The sequence below is a fragment of the Salvelinus alpinus genome, chromosome 14, assembly GCF_045679555.1.
Source record: "Salvelinus alpinus chromosome 14, SLU_Salpinus.1, whole genome shotgun sequence".
In the NCBI taxonomy this organism is placed as follows: domain Eukaryota; kingdom Metazoa; phylum Chordata; class Actinopteri; order Salmoniformes; family Salmonidae; genus Salvelinus; species Salvelinus alpinus.
This window is the reverse complement of record NC_092099.1, coordinates 57194525-57214657: the sequence shown is the minus strand read 5'-3', so window position 1 is coordinate 57214657 and position 20133 is coordinate 57194525. Positions and strand designations below refer to the sequence as shown.

Sequence of the window (20133 nt, the reverse complement as noted above, 5' to 3'; positions counted from 1 at the left end):
ATTTATCATAAACCTAACCCTAACCCTACCTGAACTCTAACCTTAACCCCCAGCTCCTAAGTCCTAACCCTAATTTCCATCCCTAACCTAGACCCTCATGCCTAAACTTAACCCTTAGACCACAGCCCTGAAGATGATTGGCCAGACCCTGCAGATGGAAACAGTAGTTGAAGATGATTGGCCAGACCCTGCAGATGGAAACAGTAGTTGAAGATGATTGACCAGACCCTGCAGATGGAAACAGTAGTTGAAGATGATTGGCCAGACCCTGCAGATGGAAACAGTAGTTGAAGATGATGATTGGCCAGACCCTGCAGATGGAAACAGTAGTTGAAGATGATGATTGGCCAGACCCTGCAGATGGAAACAGTAGTTGAAGATGATTGGCCAGACCCTGCAGATGGAAACAGTAGTTGAAGATGATGATTGGCCATACCCTGCAGATGGAAACAGTAGTTGAAGATGATTGACCAGACCCTGCAGATGGAAACAGTAGTTGATGATGATTGGCCAGACCCTGCAGATGGATACAGTAGTTGAAGATGATTGGCCAGACCCTGCAGATGGATACAGTAGTTGAAGATGATTGGCCAGACCCTGCAGATGGATACAGTAGTTGAAGATGATTGACCAGACCCTGCAGATGGAAACAGTAGTTGAAGATGATTGACCAGACCCTGCAGATGGAAAGAGTAGTTGAATATGATTGGCCAGACCCGGCAGATGGAAACAGTAGTTGAAGATGATTGACCAGACCCGGCAGATGGAAACGGTATTTGAAGATGATTGACCAGACCCTGCAGATGGAAACAGTAGTTGAAGATGATTGACCAGACCCTGCAGATGGAAACAGTAGTTGAAGATGATTGGCCAGACCCTGCAGATGGAAACAGTAGTTGAAGATGATTGACCAGACCCTGCAGATGGAAACAGTATTTGAAGATGATTGACCAGACCCTCCAGATGGAAACAGTAGTTGAAGATGATTGACCAGACCCTGCAGATGGAAACAGTAGTTGATGATGATTGACCAGACCCTTCAGATGGATACAGTAGTTGAAGATGATTGACCAGACCCTGCAGATGGAAACAGTAGTTGAAGATGATTGACCAGACCCTGCAGATGGATACAGTAGTTGAAGATGATTGACCAGACCCTGCAGATGGAAACAGTAGTTGAAGATGATTGGCCAGACCCTGCAGATGGATACAGTAGTTGAAGATGATTGACCAGACCCTGCAGATGGATACAGTAGTTGAAGATGATTGACCAGACCCTGCAGATGGAAACAGTAGTTGAAGATGATTGACCAGACCCTGCAGATGGATACAGTAGTTGAAGATGATTGGCCAGACCCTGCAGATGGATACAGTAGTTGAAGATGATTGACCAGACCCTGCAGATGGAAACAGTAGTTGAAGATGATTGGCCAGACCCGGCAGATGGAAACAGTAGTTGAAGATGATTGACCAGACCCGGCAGATGGAAACAGTAGTTGAAGATGATTGACCAGACCCTGCAGATGGAAACAGTAGTTGAAGATGATTGACCAGACCCTGCAGATGGAAACAGTAGTTGAAGATGATTGGCCAGACCCTGCAGATGGAAACAGTAGTTGAAGATGATTGACCAGACCCTGCAGATGGAAACAGTAGTTGATGATGATTGACCAGACCCTCCAGATGGAAACAGTAGTTGAAGATGATTGACCAGACCCTGCAGATGGAAACAGTAGTTGATGATGATTGACCAGACCCTGCAGATGGATACAGTAGTTGAAGATGATTGACCAGACCCTGCAGATGGAAACAGTAGTTGAAGATGATTGACCAGACCCTGCAGATGGAAACAGTAGTTGAAGATGATTGACCAGACCCTCCAGATGGAAACAGTAGTTGAAGATGATTGACCAGACCCTGCAGATGGAAACAGTAGTTGATGATGATTGACCAGACCCTGCAGATGGATACAGTAGTTGAAGATGATTGACCAGACCCTGCAGATGGAAACAGTAGTTGAAGATGATTGACCAGACCCTGCAGATGGATACAGTAGTTGAAGATGATTGACCAGACCCTGCAGATGGAAACAGTAGTTGAAGATGATTGGCCAGACCCTGCAGATGGAAACAGTAGTTGAAGATGATTGACCAGACCCTGCAGATGGATACAGTAGTTGAAGATGATTGACCAGACCCTGCAGATGGAAACAGTAGTTGAAAATGATTGACCAGACCCTGCAGATGGAAACAGTAGTTGAAGATGATTGACCAGACCCTGCAGATGGAAACAGTAGTTGAAGATGATTGACCAGACCCTGCAGATGGAAACAGTAGTTGAAGATGATTGACCAGACCCTGCAGATGGAAACAGTAGTTGAAGATGATTGGCCAGACCCTGCAGATGGAAACAGTAGTTGAAGATGATGATTGGCCAGACCCTGCAGATGGAAACAGTAGTTGAAGATGATTGGCCAGACCCTGCAGATGGAAACAGTAGTTGAAGATGATTGACCAGACCCTGCAGATGGATACAGTAGATGATGATGATTGGCCAGACCCTGCAGATGGAAACAGCCTTATAAGCGCTGCATGGTTTGCCATATATCCTTGCTGTTATTCTCAATCTCTTTTCAAGTGAAGGGGGAAATGCAGTTTAAATATTTTGTTTAATCTAATTCATCTGGTTAAGACTGTCACTATAGTCAGGGCCACCCAGATGTGCAGCGCTGGAAAAAAGCTTTTTGTCACAACTAATTCATCTGGTTCAGTCTAGTCCAGTCTCTCAGGCATCACCTAACTGAACAGCTAGGAGATCTAGACTTCAGTTTAATCATGATTTATCTGTTACACCAGACAAATCACTTTAGAAATGTTAATGTGGTTTGACTGTTTTGAGTGAAAAGCAAGAAGATAATGAATATTTAGGAGATTTTCAGAGGATGAACAATGAGGCAGATTGCCTGGGTATCCACAGGGTGTGCAGGCTTTCGTTCCAGCACTAACACCGTAACTTCTCTAATCATCAAGAACTTGATTAGTGGAATTACTAAGGTGTTAGAAACAAAGTGCATTCTCACATGTTTTGTCCAATGTTTTGTTCTCTCTGATTAAAATGTGTGTTAAGGCAGATGCATGTATCATCATAGGAATTAAAATACGCTGTAGCTTTAAAAGATCAGCCTTCTCCACAAAATAGAGTGGGAGGGGTGTCTTCTGTGCTACTGGTGTGCTGCGTTGCTTAAGTCACAAGACATTACTCCGGTGTGCTACGTTGCTTTAGTCACAAGACATTACTCCGGTGTGCTGCGTTGCTTTAGTCACAAGACATTACTCCGGTGTGCTGCGTTGCTTTAGTCACAAGACATTACTCCGGTGTGCTGCGTTGCTTTAGTCACAAGACATTACTCGGGTGTGCTGCGTTGCTTTAGTCACAAGACATTACTCCGGTGTGCTGCGTTGCTTTAGTCTAAACACTCGACCTACGCGTGATTCTGTAGTCGTCTTGAAAGGAAAGTGAGTTTTTACCAATTGATTTTAATGTAGCTACAATATTGTAAAATACATGCTTCAAACTGTATTTGTAGAATTCATGACAATTGGGAGTAACTTGCAAATAGATTTTGTGAACTTTTGCCTTGTTTGTCTTTACCAGCCACGCTATGTTCATACAAAACTGTCTGTTGAGAAATGCAGAATGAGAGCTGTGACAAGCAGGCCGAATGCCAACCTGACAGTAGTTACAGTTGAATAAACTCACAGGCTCACTATATTCCTGCACCAACACTGCTTATGTTTACATGAGCTGACTGACACATTATATGTATTTATATATTCTCATCTGTGAAAGGATAGTAAGTTGTGATTGTTTTGACAGACCATTTAGCCATGTCCTGTGCTATGAGAAGTCTGGTGGAGGATGACGACAGATACCTGAAGTCCTTCCAGCTGTTCCTGGAGCGCTCCTCTGAACACAAGTGCATGCAGGACTTTATCCATGGCATCTTGCCTGACATACTAGCCAGGTAACAGTATTGACATACTAGCCAGGTAACAGTATTGACATACTAGCCAGGTAACAGTATTGACATACTAGCCCAATTATGGCTACAATTCCAAGGATACTTAACCCCATGTTAGACAGAACATCACAAGGGCATAACTTTGGATGTAATTAAGTCTATGATGATCTTACTCAGTATATGTTTCATGGTAGTACTAGTACCTTCCCTGAAAGCACAATGTCCTGCCTGTTTCTTCCCCAGCATTGGAGAGGGAAAAGCCAATCTTAATATGATGGGAGTTGGAAGTGGAGCAGGTGAGAAAGTTTAATCCTTTGTGACACCATGGTTCTATCATAGATGAACATTTGTTGAGCAAATTCAAATATTTACTCTTTGTTTAACCCTCTACAATTGTACGGGTTGAAAATGGATGATTTGGGCACTGATAAAAGCCTAAATTGGAATGCAGTGGCTGTACAGTAACATGCTATACATTTTAATTATTTAGCAGTCACTTATCAAATGCAGAGCGACTTACGATTAAGTGCCTTGCTCAAGGGCACATCAACAATGTTTCACCTAGTCGGCTCAGGGATTCGAACCAGCGACCTTTTGGTTACAGTCCCAAGACTCTTAACCGTACCTAAGTTATGTCAGAGCGCTGTCTCTGCGCTTAATACTGCTGTATGGGTTTTGACTGTCCGTCGTTCTGAACTTGAGCACCTCCAGTGTCAAGAAGTTGCCCCCATCCCTCCCGCTGTTTGGGAAACTTTTGTGCATTTCTTGTCTGAGTGAGAGAAATGCTGTAAATGAAGAGGACTCTATGTATTTTGAAAGATGAGACTTTGAGGATTATAATAAATACCGCTTTGATGTCTTATAAGCAAGCCAAACTCAAATGGTATACAGTGTCAATGTTTATGATCACTATCTTGATGTACAGTTTACAAGATGACATGGCGTCAAACCCTGGGTTGTTCTGAACAGAATGAGTCTATTTGTTTATTGTGAAGAAAATTTGCCGCTGAACACGCACCTGAATGCACTCGACTCCTTTCTATTCGCACCAAAATGATCTGTTTCCCTGAATTGCATTGTGAAAGCTTAACACTGTATTATTGTATTTTAGAACTTCGCTTTTCATGTTGGCAATAGAACAGGCTTCAAATGATTCCCAGCTGACCCAGATTGTGATTTATAATAGACTGTTTTTGGATTGCGTAAACAACAATAAGTGTAATGGTGGACATGCAGGGTTGTGTTCCAAACATAACAACTACAAGTGTTCTTTAGTTCCTCAACGGCAATCCTCTTCAGTTATAAAGGTACATTGAAATTACTTAGGAACTGAGCACACTTTGGAGAGGTGTCCCCACTTGGAGACACTAGTTAGTCCTCTCATTAACCCCCAGTCTGGAGAGGTGTGTCCACCCAGTTAGTCCTCTCACTAACCCCCAGTCTGGAGAGGTGTGTGGCCACTTGGAGACACCAGTTAGTCCTCTCACTAACCCCCAGTCTGGAGAGGTGTGTCCACCCAGTTAGTCCTCTCACTAACCCCCAGTCTGGAGAGGTGTGTCCACCCAGTTAGTCCTCTCACTAACCCCCAGTCTGGAGAGGTGTGTCCACCCAGTTAGTCCTCTCACTAACCCCCAGTCTGGAGAGGTGTGTCCACCCAGTTAGTCCTCTCACTAACCCCCAGTCTGGAGAGGTGTGTCCACCCAGTTAGTCCTCTCACTAACCCCCAGTCTGGAGAGGTGTGTCCACCCAGTTAGTCCTCTCACTAACCCCCAGTCTGGAGAGGTGTGTCCACCCAGTTAGTCCTCTCACTAACCCCCAGTCTGGAGAGGTGTGTCCACCCAGTTAGTCCTCTCACTAACCCCCAGTCTGGAGAGGTGTGTCCACCCAGTTAGTCCTCTCACTAACCCCCAGTCTGGAGAGGTGTGTCCACCCAGTTAGTCCTCTCACTAACCCCCAGTCTGGAGAGGTGTGTCCACCCAGTTAGTCCTCTCACTAACCCCCAGTCTGGAGAGGTGTGTCCACCCAGTTAGTCCTCTCACTAACCCCCAGTCTGGAGAGGTGTGTCCACCCTGTTAGTCCTCTCACTAACCCCCAGTCTGGAGAGGTGTGTCCACCCAGTTAGTCCTCTCACTAACCCCCAGTCTGGAGAGGTGTGTCCACCCAGTTAGTCCTCTCACTAACCCCCAGTCTGGAGAGGTGTGTCCACCCAGTTAGTCCTCTCACTAACCCCCAGTCTGGAGAGGTGTGTCCACCCAGTTAGTCCTCTCACTAACCCCCAGTCTGGAGAGGTGTGTCCACCCAGTTAGTCCTCTCACTAACCCCCAGTCTGGAGAGGTGTGTCCACCCAGTTAGTCCTCTCACTAACCCCCAGTCTGGAGAGGTGTGTCCACCCAGTTAGTCCTCTCACTAACCCCCAGTCTGGAGAGGTGTGTCCACCCAGTTAGTCCTCTCACTAACCCCCAGTCTGGAGAGGTGTGTCCACCCAGTTAGTCCTCTCACTAACCCCCAGTCTGGAGAGGTGTGTCCACCCAGTTAGTCCTCTCACTAACCCCCAGTCTGGAGAGATGTGTCCACCCAGTTAGTCCTCTCACTAACCCCCAGTCTGGAGAGGTGTGTCCACTTGGACACCAGTTAGTCCTCTCACTAACCCCCAGTCTGGAGAGGTGTGTCCACCCAGTTAGTCCTCCCACTAACCCCCAGTCTGGAGAGGTGTGTGGCCACTTGGAGACACCAGTTAGTCCTCTCACTAACCCCCAGTCTGGAGAGGTGTGTCCACCCAGTTAGTCCTCTCACTAACCCCCAGTCTGGAGAGGTGTGTCCACCCAGTTAGTCCTCTCACTAACCCCCAGTCTGGAGAGGTGTGTCCACCCAGTTAGTCCTCTCACTAACCCCCAGTCTGGAGAGGTGTGTCCACCCAGTTAGTCCTCTCACTAACCCCCAGTCTGGAGAGGTGTGTCCACCCAGTTAGTCCTCTCACTAACCCCCAGTCTGGAGAGGTGTGTCCACCCAGTTAGTCCTCTCACTAACCCCCAGTCTGGAGAGGTGTGTCCACCCAGTTAGTCCTCTCACTAACCCCCAGTCTGGAGAGGTGTGTCCACCCAGTTAGTCCTCTCACTAACCCCCAGTCTGGAGAGGTGTGTCCACCCAGTTAGTCCTCTCACTAACCCCCAGTCTGGAGAGGTGTGTCCACCCAGTTAGTCCTCTCACTAACCCCCAGTCTGGAGAGGTGTGTCCACCCTGTTAGTCCTCTCACTAACCCCCAGTCTGGAGAGGTGTGTCCACCCAGTTAGTCCTCTCACTAACCCCCAGTCTGGAGAGGTGTGTCCACCCAGTTAGTCCTCTCACTAACCCCCAGTCTGGAGAGGTGTGTCCACCCAGTTAGTCCTCTCACTAACCCCCAGTCTGGAGAGGTGTGTCCACCCAGTTAGTCCTCTCACTAACCCCCAGTCTGGAGAGGTGTGTCCACCCAGTTAGTCCTCTCACTAACCCCCAGTCTGGAGAGGTGTGTCCACCCAGTTAGTCCTCTCACTAACCCCCAGTCTGGAGAGGTGTGTCCACCCAGTTAGTCCTCTCACTAACCCCCAGTCTGGAGAGGTGTGTCCACCCAGTTAGTCCTCTCACTAACCCCCAGTCTGGAGAGATGTGTCCACCCAGTTAGTCCTCTCACTAACCCCCAGTCTGGAGAGGTGTGTCCACTTGGACACCAGTTAGTCCTCTCACTAACCCCCAGTCTGGAGAGGTGTGTCCACCCAGTTAGTCCTCCCACTAACCCCCAGTCTGGAGAGGTGTGTGGCCACTTGGAGACACCAGTTAGTCCTCTCACTAACCCCCAGTCTGGAGAGGTGTGTCCACCCAGTTAGTCCTCTCACTAACCCCCAGTCTGGAGAGGTGTGTCCACCCAGTTAGTCCTCTCACTAACCCCCAGTCTGGAGAGGTGTGTCCACCCAGTTAGTCCTCTCACTAACCCCCAGTCTGGAGAGGTGTCCACCCAGTTAGTCCTCTCACTAACCCCCAGTCTGGAGAGGTGTGTCCACCCAGTTAGTCCTCTTACTAACCCCCAGTCTGGAGAGGTGTGTCCACCCAGTTAGTCCTCTCACTAACCCCCAGTCTGGAGAGGTGTGTCCACCCTGTTAGTCCTCTCACTAACCCCCAGTCTGGAGAGGTGTGTGGCCCCTTGGAGACACCAGTTAGTCCTCTCACTAACCCCCAGTCTGGAGAGGTGTGTCCACCCTGTTAGTCCTCTCACTAACCCCCAGTCTGGAGAGGTGTGTGGCCCCTTGGAGACACCAGTTAGTCCTCTCACTAACCCCCAGTCTGGAGAGGTGTCCACCCTGTTAGTCCTCTCACTAACCCCCAGTCTGGAGAGGTGTGTCCACCCAGTTAGTCCTCTCACTAACCCACAGTCTGGAGAGGTGTGTCCACCCAGTTAGTCCTCTCACTAACCCCCAGTCTGGAGAGGTGTGTGTCCACCCAGTTAGTCCTCTCACTAACCCCCAGTCTGGAGAGGTGTGTGGCCCCTTGGAGACACCAGTTAGTCCTCTCACTAACCCCCAGTCTGGAGAGGTGTCCACCCAGTTAGTCCTCTCACTAACCCCCAGTCTGGAGAGGTGTGTCCACCCAGTTAGTCCTCTCACTAACCCCCAGTCTGGAGAGGTGTGTCCACCCAGTTAGTCCTCTCACTAACCCCCAGTCTGGAGAGGTGTGTCCACCCAGTTAGTCCTCTCACTAACCCCCAGTCTGGAGAGGTGTCCACCCAGTTAGTCCTCTCACTAACCCCCAGTCTGGAGAGGTGTGTCCACCCAGTTAGTCCTCTTACTAACCCCCAGTCTGGAGAGGTGTGTCCACCCAGTTAGTCCTCTCACTAACCCCCAGTCTGGAGAGGTGTGTCCACCCTGTTAGTCCTCTCACTAACCCCCAGTCTGGAGAGGTGTGTGGCCCCTTGGAGACACCAGTTAGTCCTCTCACTAACCCCCAGTCTGGAGAGGTGTGTCCACCCTGTTAGTCCTCTCACTAACCCCCAGTCTGGAGAGGTGTGTGGCCCCTTGGAGACACCAGTTAGTCCTCTCACTAACCCCCAGTCTGGAGAGGTGTCCACCCTGTTAGTCCTCTCACTAACCCCCAGTCTGGAGAGGTGTGTCCACCCAGTTAGTCCTCTCACTAACCCACAGTCTGGAGAGGTGTGTCCACCCAGTTAGTCCTCTCACTAACCCCCAGTCTGGAGAGGTGTGTGTCCACCCAGTTAGTCCTCTCACTAACCCCCAGTCTGGAGAGGTGTGTGGCCCCTTGGAGACACCAGTTAGTCCTCTCACTAACCCCCAGTCTGGAGAGGTGTCCACCCAGTTAGTCCTCTCACTAACCCCCAGTCTGGAGAGGTGTGTCCACCCAGTTAGTCCTCTCACTAAATCCCAGTCTGGAGTGGTGTGTGGCCCCTTGGAGACACCAGTTAGTCCTCTCACTAACCCCCAGTCTGGAGAGGTGTCCACCCAGTTAGTCCTCTCACTAACCCCCAGTCTGGAGAGGTGTGTCCACCCAGTTAGTCCTCTCACTAACCCCCAGTCTGGAGAGGTGTGTCCACCCAGTTAGTCCTCTCACTAACCCCCAGTCTGGAGAGATGTGTGGCCACTTGGAGACACCAGTTAGTCCTCTCACTCAAACCCTTGTCATTGGTTGTTCTTATGTTGTACCTACCCCTAAACCCTTGTCATTGGTTGTTCTTATGTTGTACCTACCTCACATATTCTGATAATGTTACTGAATGTATCCATAGTATTTCAGATTCCGTCATCAACAAATGTGGCACAAAGTACATTAAATGTAAAATACATAAAATCAACAGTGTAATGTTTGGATTGAGTTTGGTGTTAGGTGAACTTGTCTCCTCACCTTTTGGTCTAATAAATTTCCCATAAACTCCTGTTTCCTTTCAATTGCTACCATGGTTATGCGTTTCATATTTCTTCCGTAAGAAACAGGTGTAAAGGGTTACCAATGTTGATACCAGGTGGAGTAATTAGCAGCCACTCATTTCAGCTAATCATAACTGATGACAAATGATCACTGATATCCATGATTTACTTATTGAGTAGCTGACATGATTAGTCAAGATAAAATGACATGACTTTGAAATGTCCTGTAGATCTTACGCTTTATGTTTGAAAGACAAACACTTTTTGATATTTGCTTCATACCTGATTAGGATCACATTTATTTTTTGATTGTTGCACTGTTGAACACTTGTAATCCTTCTCCATCTTGTAGACCGCTATCCAGCTGTCAGATACTCATTCACCTCAATGTCACCTTTCACAAGTCTTTCGGCAGAGTGAGTCTCTTCCTGGATTTCCAAGTAGCTAAAGAAATATGTTTTCATTACTCCTATATCATGTTTCAATGCAATCAATGAAACTATGAGGACTCTGATTTACTTTCAGTTCACGGGCTCTGAATCTGTATTTAGTAGAAAATCCCTCATTCCTGCACAGTGTTTCTCTTCCTATAATAGGATAGAAGAGGAGAAACTTTAATGTCCCGAAGGGGGACATTGACGGACTTAAACACACAGTACTGCTGTATACAAAAATAGACAGTGGTCATTATAAACAACATAATACATACTGTACAGTCCACATTACCTGTCCTCTCCTCAGGTGAGATGGACATACCTGTAGGATTGTCTCAGCTGTTCTCAGGTGAGAGACATACCTGTAGGATTGTCTCAGGTGAGATAGACATACCTGTAGGATTGTGTCAGCTGTTCTCAGGTGAGACCTACAGTATGCGTTTCTCATTTTACAAACATTACCTGTCCTCTCCTCAGGTGAGATAGACATACCTGTAGGATTGTCTCAGCTGTCCTCAGGTGAGATAGACATACCTGTAGGATTGTCTCAGCTGTCCTCAGGTGAGATAGACATACCTGTAGGATTGTCTCAGCTGTCCTCAGGTGAGATAGACATACCTGTAGGATTGTCTCAGCTGTCCTCAGGTGAGATAGACATACCTGTAGGATTGTCTCAGCTGTCCTCAGGTGAGATAGACATACCTGTAGGATTGTCTCAGCTGTCCTCAGGTGAGATAGACATACCTGTAGGATTGTCTCAGCTGTTCTCAGGTGAGACCTACAGTATGCGTTTCTAATTTTACAAACATCACCTGTCCTCTCCTCAGGTGAGATTGACCTTGAGATGTTCTCTCAGCTGCATCTAAAGCATCCTGCAGTAACCGTGGACAACCAGGTGGTGGAACCCAGCGCCCAGCAGCTCCACCTCTATAAGGGTATATATAATCATACTGAATTATCTCTACGGGTATATACGCTGAACAAAAATATAAATGCAACATACAACACCGATCCCGCAGGTGAAGAAGCCGGATGTGGAGGTCCTGGCGTGGTTACACATGGTCTGCGGTTGTGAGGCCGGTTGGGCATACTGCCAAATTCTCTAAATCGAAGTTGGTGGTGACTTATGGTAGAAAAATGAACATTAAATTCTCTGGCAACAGCTCTGGTGGACATTCCTGCAGTCAGCATGCCAATTGCACGCTCCCTCAAAACTTGAGACATCTGTGGCATTGTGTGTTGACAAAATTGGACATTTTATTGTCCCCAGCACAAGGTGCATCTGTGTAATGATCATGCTGTTTTAATCATCTTCTTGATATGCCACACCTGTCAGGTGGATGGATTATCTTGGTTACGGAGAAATGCTCACTAACATTAATGTAAACAAATTTGTGCACAAAATTGGAGAGAAATTAGCTTTTTGTGTATATGGAACATTTTGGGGATTTTTTATTTCAGCTCATGAAACATGGGATCAACACTTTACATGTTGCATTTATATTTTTGTTCAGTATGATTACATCTCTATACGGGTATATAGTTCAGTGTGATTACATCTCTATATGGGTATATAGTTCAGTGTGATTACATCTCTATACGGGTATATAGTTCAGGTTGATTACATCTCTATACGGGTATATACAGTGAGGGAAAAAAGTATTTGATCCCCTGCTGATTTTGTACGTTTGCCCACTGACAAAGAAATGATCAGTCTATAATTTTAATGGTAGGTTTATTTGAACAGTGAGAGACAGAATATCAACAAAAAAATCCAGAAAAACACATGTCAAAAATGTTATGAATTGATTTGCATTTTAATGAGGGAAATAAGTATTTGACCCCTCTGCAAAACATGACTTAGTACTTGGTGGCAAAACCCTTGTTGGCAATCACAGAGGTCAGACGTTTCTTGTAGTTGGCCACCAGGTTTGCACACATCTCAGGAGGGATTTTGTCCCACTCCTCTTTGCAGATCTTCTTCAAGTCATTAAGGTTTTGAGGCTGACGTTTGGCAACTCAAACCTTCAGCTCCCTCCACAGATTTTCTATGGGATTAAGGTCTGGATACTGGCTAGGCCACTCCAGGACCTTAATGTGCTTCTTCTTGAGCCACTCCTTTGTTGCCTTGGCCGTGTGTTTTGGGTCATTGTCATGCTGGAATACCCATCCACGACCCATTTTCAATACCCTGGCTGAGGGAAGGAGGTTTTCACCCAAGATTTGACGGTACATGACCCCGTTCATCGTCCCTTTGATGCGGTGAAGTTGTCCTGTCCCTTTAGCAGAAAAACACCCCCAAAGCATAATGTTTCCACCTCCATGTTTGACGGTGGGGATGGTTTCTTGGGGTCATAGGCAGCATTCCTCCTCCTCCAAACACGGCAAGTTGGGTTGATGCCAAAGAACTCCATTTTGGTCTCATCTGACCACAACACGTTCACCCAGTTGTCCTCTGAATCATTCAGATGTTCATTGGCAAACTTCAGACGGGCATGTATATGTGCTTTCTTGAGCAGGGGGACCTTGCGGGCGCTGCAGGATTTCAGTCCTTCACGGCATAGTGTGTTACCAATTGTTTTCTTGATGACTATGGTCCCAGCTGCCTTGAGATCATTGACAAGATCCTCCTGTGTAGTTCTGGGCTGATTCCTCACCGTTCTCATGATCATTGCAACTTCACGAGGTGAGATCTTGCATGGAGCCCCAGGCTGAGGGAAATTGACAGGTCTTTTGTGTTTCTTCCATTTGCGAATAATCACAGAAACTGTTGTCACCTTCTCACCAAGCTGCTTGGCGATGGTCTTGTAGCCCATTCCAGCCTTGTGTAGGTCTACAATCTTGTCCCTGACATCCTTGGAGAGCTCTTTGGTCTTGGCCATGGTGGAGAGTTTGGAATCTGATTGATTGATTGCTTCTGTGGACAGGTATCTTTTATACAGGTAAGAAACTGAGATTAGGAGCACTCCCTTTAAGAGTGTGCTCCTAATCTCCGTTCGTTACCTGTATGAAAGACACCTGGGAGCCAGAAATCTTTTTGATTGAGAAGGGGTCAAATACTTATTTCCCTCATTAAAATGCAAATCAATTTATAACATTTTTGACATGCATTTTTCTGGATATTTTTGTTGTTATTCTGTCTCTCACTGTTCAAATAAACCTACCATTAAAATTATAGACTGATAATGTCTTTGTCAGTGGGCAAACGTACAAAATCAGCAGGGGATCAAATACTTTTTTCCCTCACTGTAGGTCAGTGTGATTACAAGGGTATATAGTTCAGTGTGATTACATCTCTATATGGGTATATAGTTCAGTGTGATTACATCTCTATATGGGTATATAGTTCAGTGTGATTACATCTCTATACGGGTATATAGTTCAGTGTGATTACATCTCTATACGGGTATATAGTTCAGTGTGATTACATCTCTATACGGGTATATAGTTCAGTGTGATTACATCTCTATACGGGTATATAGTTCAGTGTGATTACATCTCTATATAGGTATATAGTTCAGTGTGATTACATCTCTATACGGGTATATAGTTCAGTGTGATTACATCTCTATATGGGTATATAGTTCAGTGTGATTACATCTCTATATGGGTATATAGTTCAGTGTGATTACAAGGGTATATAGTTCAGTGTGATTACGTGTATATAGTTCAGTGTGATTACATCTCTATATGGGTATATAGTTCAGTGTGATTACATCTCTATACGGGTATATAGTTCAGTGTGAAAGGGTGTCTATTTGACAAATCTCAAATATATTTTGATTTGTTTAACACTTTTTTGGGTACTACATGATTCCATATGTGTTATTTCATAGTGTTGATGTCTTCACTATTATTCTACAATGTAGAAAATTGTAAAAAATTAAGAAAAACCTTTGGTAGGTGTTCTAAAACCTTTGACCGGTAGTGTAGTTCAGGATGATTACATCTCTATACGGGTCTATAGTTCAGTATGATTAGCTCTGTAATTATATGACTGTACTGTTACTTCATATATCTTTATCTTGTGTAGTGTTGGTGTCCCAGAAACCAAACCTAGACTACATTAAATTCACTTGGAACAAGATGACGGCCACTGAGTTTGAGAAGCACTGGAGAGAGAACCATTTGACCAAGAAGATGGACTTCATTCACATGATACAGGTAGAACTACCCAGATGGAGTTACAGTTGAAGTTTACATACACTTAGGTTGGAGTCATTAAAACTCGTTTTTCAACCACTCCACACATTTCTTGTTAACAAACTATAGTTTTGGCAAGTCGATTAGGGCACCTACTTTGTGCATGCTGTGGATGTATTTAAAGGTCTACCTTCAAACTCAGTGCCTCTTTGCCTGACATCATAGGAAAATCAAAAGAAATCAGCCAAGACAAAGAAATTGTAGACCTCCACAAGTCTGGTTCATCCTTGGGAGCAATTTCCAAATGCCCGAAGGTACCACGTTCATCTGTACAAACAGTAGTACGCAAGTATAAACACCATGGGACCACGCAGCCGTCATACCGCTCAGGAAGGAGACCGTTCTGTCTCTTAGAGATGAACGTACTTTGGTGCGAAAAGTGCAAATCAATCATAGAACAACAGCAAAGGACCTTGTGAAGATGCTGGAGGAAACAGATACAAAAGTATCTATATCCACAGTAAAACGAGTCATATATTGACATAATCTGAAAGGCCGCTCAGCAAGCAAGAAGCCACAGCTCCAAAACCGCCATAAAAAAGCCAGACTACGGTTTGCAACTGCACATGGGGACAAAGATCGTACTTTTTGGAGAAATGTCCTCTAGTCTGATGAAACAAAAATAGAACTGTTTGGCCATAATGACCATTATGTTTGGAGTAAAAAGGGGGAGGCTTGCAAGCCGAAGAACACCGGCAGCATCATGTTGTGGGGGTGCTTTGCTGCAGGAGGGACTTGTGCACATCACAAAATAGATGGCATCATGAAGAATGAAACTTGTGGGAATATTGAAGCAACATCTCAAGACATCAGTCAGGAAGTTAAAGCTTGGTCGCAAATGGGTCTTCCAAATGGACAATGACTCAAAGCATACTTCCAAAGTTGTGGCAAAATGGATTAAGGACAACAAAGTCAAGGTATTGGAGTGGCCATCAAAGCCATGACATCAATCCCATAGAAAATTTGTTGGCAGAACTGAAAAAGTGTGTGCGAGCAAGGAGGCCTACAAACCTGACTCAGTTACACCAGCTCTGTCAATAGGAATGGGCCAAAATTCACCCAACTTATTGTGGGAAGCTTGTGGAAGGCTACCCGAAACGTTTGACCCAAGTAAAACAATTTAAAGGCAATGCTACCAAATACTAATTGAGTGTATGTAATCTTCTGACCCACTGGGAATGTGATGAAATAAATAAAATCTGAAATAAATCATTCTCTACTATTATTCTGACATTTCACATTATTAAAATAAAGTGGTGATCCTAACTGACCTAAAACAGGGATTTTTTTACTAGGATTAAATGTCAGAAGTTGTGAAACTGAGTTTAAATGTATTTGGCTAAGGTGTATGTAAACTTCCGACTTCAACTGTATATAGGGGATAGTGTGTATACTACAATATGTGCCATACATTGCTACACTGAACAAAAATATAAACGCAACATGTAAAGTGTTGGTTTCATGAGCTGAAATAAAAGATCCCAGAAATTTTCCATATGCACAAAATGCTTATTGCTCTCAAAGTTTGTTTACATCTAGCTCTGCCCCACCTGCCTTGAATGACAGGCCGCCACTGATCATTACACAGGTGCACCTTGTGCTGGGGACAATAAAAGGCCATTCTAAAATGTGCACTTTTGTCACACAACACAATGCCACAGATGTTTTGAGGGAGTGTGCAATTGGCACGCCGACTGCAGGATTGTCCACCAGAGCTGAATGTTAATTTCTCTACCATAAGCCATTTGGTAGAGATGCCTCCAGCGTCATTTTATAGAATTTGGCAGTATGTACAACCGGCCTCACGACCGCAGACAACGTATAACAATGCCAGCCCAGGACCGCCACATCCGGCTTCTTCACCGGCGGGATCGTCGTAGACCAGCCACCGGACAGCTGATGAAACTGTGGATTTACACAACCAAAGAATTTCTGCACAAACCGTCAAGCTTATCTGCGTGCTCGTCGTCCTCTCCAGGGTCTTGACCTGACTATAGTTTGGCGTCGTAACTGACTTCAGTGGGCAAATGCTCACCTTCGATGTCAACTGACACGCTGGAGTGTGCCCTTCACGGATTAATCCTTTTTTCAACTGTACCGGGTGAGCGGTTTGCTAATGTCAACGTTTTGAACAGTGTCCCTTGCTTGGCGGTGGGGTTATGGTTTGGTTAGGCATAAGCTACGGACAACGAACACAATTGCATTTTATCGATGGCAATTTGAATGCACAGAGATACCGTGACGAGATCCTGAGGCCCATTGTCGTGCCATTCATCCGCTGCCATCACCTCATGTTTCAGCATGATAATGCATGGCCCCATGTCACAAGGATCTGTACACAATTTCTAGAAGCTGAAAATGTCCCCGTTTTTCCATGGCCTGCATACTCACCCATTGAGCATGTTTGGGATGCTCTGGATCCACGTGTACGAAAGCATGTTCCAGTTCCCGCCAATATCCAGCAACTTCACACAGCCATTGAAGAGGAGTGGGGCAACATTCAACAGACCACAATCAACAGCCTGATCAGCTCCATGCGAAGGAGATGTGTCGCGCTGCATGAGGTGGTCACACCGAATAATGACTGGTTTTCTGATCCACACCCTTACCTTTATTTTAAGGTACTGTATCTGTGACCAACAGATGCATATCTCTATTCCCAGTCATGTGAAATCCATAGATCAGATGAGGGCCTAATTTATTTATTTCAATTGACTAATTTCCTTATGAACTGTAACTCAGTAAACTGTTTGAAATTGTTGCATGTTGCGTTTTTATATTTTTGTTCAGTATATTTATTTCAGCATATTCAGTCTTATATCACAATAACATGAGAGTTCCCCTGTACTCCATCCAGATGTTGTATTACGTGAAGGATCCAGGTGCTACAGTCACATTCTACCAGAGCCTCCTGGACAGGAATGGAAAACTACTTGTAATTCTGGTGTCTGGTGAGTCAGTTGAGTTCATGTACAGTCAAACATTTGGACACACCTACTCATTCAAGGGTTTTTCTTTATGTTTACTATTTTCTACATTGTAGAATAATAGTGAAGACATCAAAACTATGAAATAACACATATGGAATCATGTAGTAACCAAAAGTGTTAAACAAATCAAAATATATTTGAGATTCTTCGAAGTAGCCACCCTTTGCCTTGATGACAGCTTTGCACGCTCTTGGCATTCTCTCACCTGGAATGCATTTCACGTGTACAAACATGCTTTTCGTACACGTGGATCCTGACCAACCCTTGTTAAAAGTTAATTTGTGGAATTTATTTTCCTTCTTAATGCATTTGTGCCAATCAGTTGTGTTGTGACAAGGGGTGGTATACAGAAGACAGCCCTATATAGTAAAAGACCAAGTCCATATTATGGCAAGAACAGCTCAAATAAGCAAAGAGAAACGACAGTCCATCATTACTTTAAGACATGAAGGTCAGTCAATCCGGAAAATTTCATGAACTTTGAAAGTTCAAGTGCAGTTGCAAAAACCATCAAGCGCTGTGATGAAACTGGCTCTAATGAGGACCGCCACAGGAACGGAAGACCCAGAGTTAACTCTGCTGCAGAGGATCAATTCATTAGAGTTAACTGCACCTCAGATTGCAGCCCAAATAAATAAAAAAAATCTAATTTTATTTGTCACATGGACAATGACCCAACACACCTCCAGGCTGTGTAAGGGCTATTTGACCAAGAAGGAGAGTGATGGAGTGCTGCATCAGATGACTTGGCCTCCACAATCACCCGAAATGTTTGACTGGTGCTGTATATGTACAACATTGGATCTGTAGTGTTACCAGACTCCATGCCAGAGCTCTGTTATACTGTTATACTTACTTTAGGTGGTTAACGTAGAATTACAACTAATTAATAATGAGTTACTATTAGAACTAAGTCATTGAATAGCATATATGTGGTGGTTACACTGTGGGGTTCTGTTACTATGGGAGGTTATAATGTGTATCATGTCTGTAGATGAGAGTGGCTGGGGAAAGCTGTGGAGGACCTTCAGGACCCAGCTGTGTAACACAGATATCAGTCAGTGTGTGACTACAGGTGATATTAAAGCCTACCTGGACTCGAAGACAACGAGTTACCAGAGCTACAAGCTGCCATCTCAGATGGACATCACAGAGTGTTTCACTGAGGGGGACCAGAGAGGAGAACTGCTTCTGGACTTCCTGACTGAGGTGTTAGACTTCAGCTCCACTGCTCCTCCTGAGCTGAAGAGAGGAGTTCTAGACCTGCTGATGACCCCAGACTGTAGCAAGGAGGTGGATGGGAGGGTCATCTTCAATAACACCCTGGAGGTGCTGGTGGTTGACCCTCTACAGTAACACAGGAATAGATCTCAAAATGCTGTAGCAACAATGTGTATCACTGATAAACACTGAGTATACAAAACATTAGGAACACCTTCTCTTTGCATGACAGACTGACCAGGTGGAAGCTATGATCCCTTATTGATGTTACTTGTTAAATCCACTTCAATCAGTGTAGATGAAGGGGGAGACAAGTTAAAGAAGGATTTTTAAGCCTTGAGACAATTGAGAAATGTATGTGTGCCATTCAGAGGGTGAATGTGCAAGACAAAAGATTTAAGTGCTTTTGAACGGGGAATGGTAGTAGGTACCAGGTACACCGGTTCGTGTAAAGAACTGCAATGCTGATGGGTTATTCACGTGTATCAAGAATGGTCCACCACCCAAAGGACATCCAGCCAACTGCAGGAAGCATTGGAGTCAACATGGGCCAGCATCCCTGTGGAACGCTTCGACACCTTGTAGAGTCTGTGCCCCGATAAATTGAGGCTGTTCTATGGGGGTGCAACTAATTATTAGGAAGGTGTTCCTAATGTTTGGTATACTCAGTGTATGCATGGAAGGCTTGTTGTGGTATTCATATAATTACCTGATTCCCGTCTGCCCACCAAGATACCACACCTGGAACTTCAGGTTCTTGTACATCACTCTCTCCATGTTGAAGCCGATCGCTGTACAACACAATGACAGAGATGAAACACCTTAAACACACGTCGAAGAAAGACGTTGTCTACAAACGTGTGGAAAGACCATTTATTATTCGGGGGGGCAACTCAATATTAGGAAAATGTTCCTAACGTTTGGTATAATCAGTGTATAAAGTCAGTATTTCATCAATCACAAATAATGTTTGTCATGTGAAAACAATTTGTTTTACCTCACTTTAACAACACATCAGAACCTAAAACATGATACACAGTTGCTTTCAGGGGCGCTACTTTGGTTTTAGAAGTGGGAGGGACATAACATGGCAGGGTGTCCTCCCCCAGAATTATTTTGGGCTTGTAAAGCTAATTTCCTGCATTTCTGCACAAGCCGATATGACGCAAGGCCCTTCTAGCCATCTCTATTTAGTACAACAAAAAGTAAGCAAAAATGCCCACCGTCATCAAGCTGGATAAGAGATAATTATTAAATATGTTTAAGTGATTGATAAGACTGAATTAGATGAAAGGTAATTTGATAATCAATATTGTGTTGCACCTTTAACCAATAGCCTAACAAATGAACAATACTTT

General features: G+C 44.9%; 1 protein-coding gene across 1 annotated transcript; it reads left to right on the top strand.

Annotated features, from left to right (window-relative positions):
* Positions 1–3199: 3199 nt before the first annotated feature.
* Positions 3200–19742, top strand: LOC139539138 (histamine N-methyltransferase-like). The gene is made up of 7 exons (XM_071341951.1): positions 3200–3515; positions 3877–4024; positions 4265–4317; positions 11189–11296; positions 14395–14525; positions 17422–17515; positions 18549–19742. The coding sequence occupies exons 2-7, from the start codon at positions 3888–3890 to the stop codon at positions 18908–18910; spliced, it is 885 nt and encodes a 294-aa protein (XP_071198052.1). The 5' UTR covers positions 3200–3515; positions 3877–3887; the 3' UTR covers positions 18911–19742.
* The last annotated feature ends 391 nt before the right edge of the window (positions 19743–20133 follow it).

Excerpts from the sequence above, each read along its gene's own strand:
- LOC139539138 (XM_071341951.1), top strand. The coding sequence starts at position 3,888 with ATGTCCTGTGCTATGAGAAGTCTGGTGGAGGATGACGACAGATACCTG. Across the intron at positions 11,297-14,394 it reads GCAGCTCCACCTCTATAAGG|TGTTGGTGTCCCAGAAACCA; the intron begins GTATATATAATC and ends TATCTTGTGTAG. Across the intron at positions 17,516-18,548 it reads ACTTGTAATTCTGGTGTCTG|ATGAGAGTGGCTGGGGAAAG; the intron begins GTGAGTCAGTTG and ends TCATGTCTGTAG.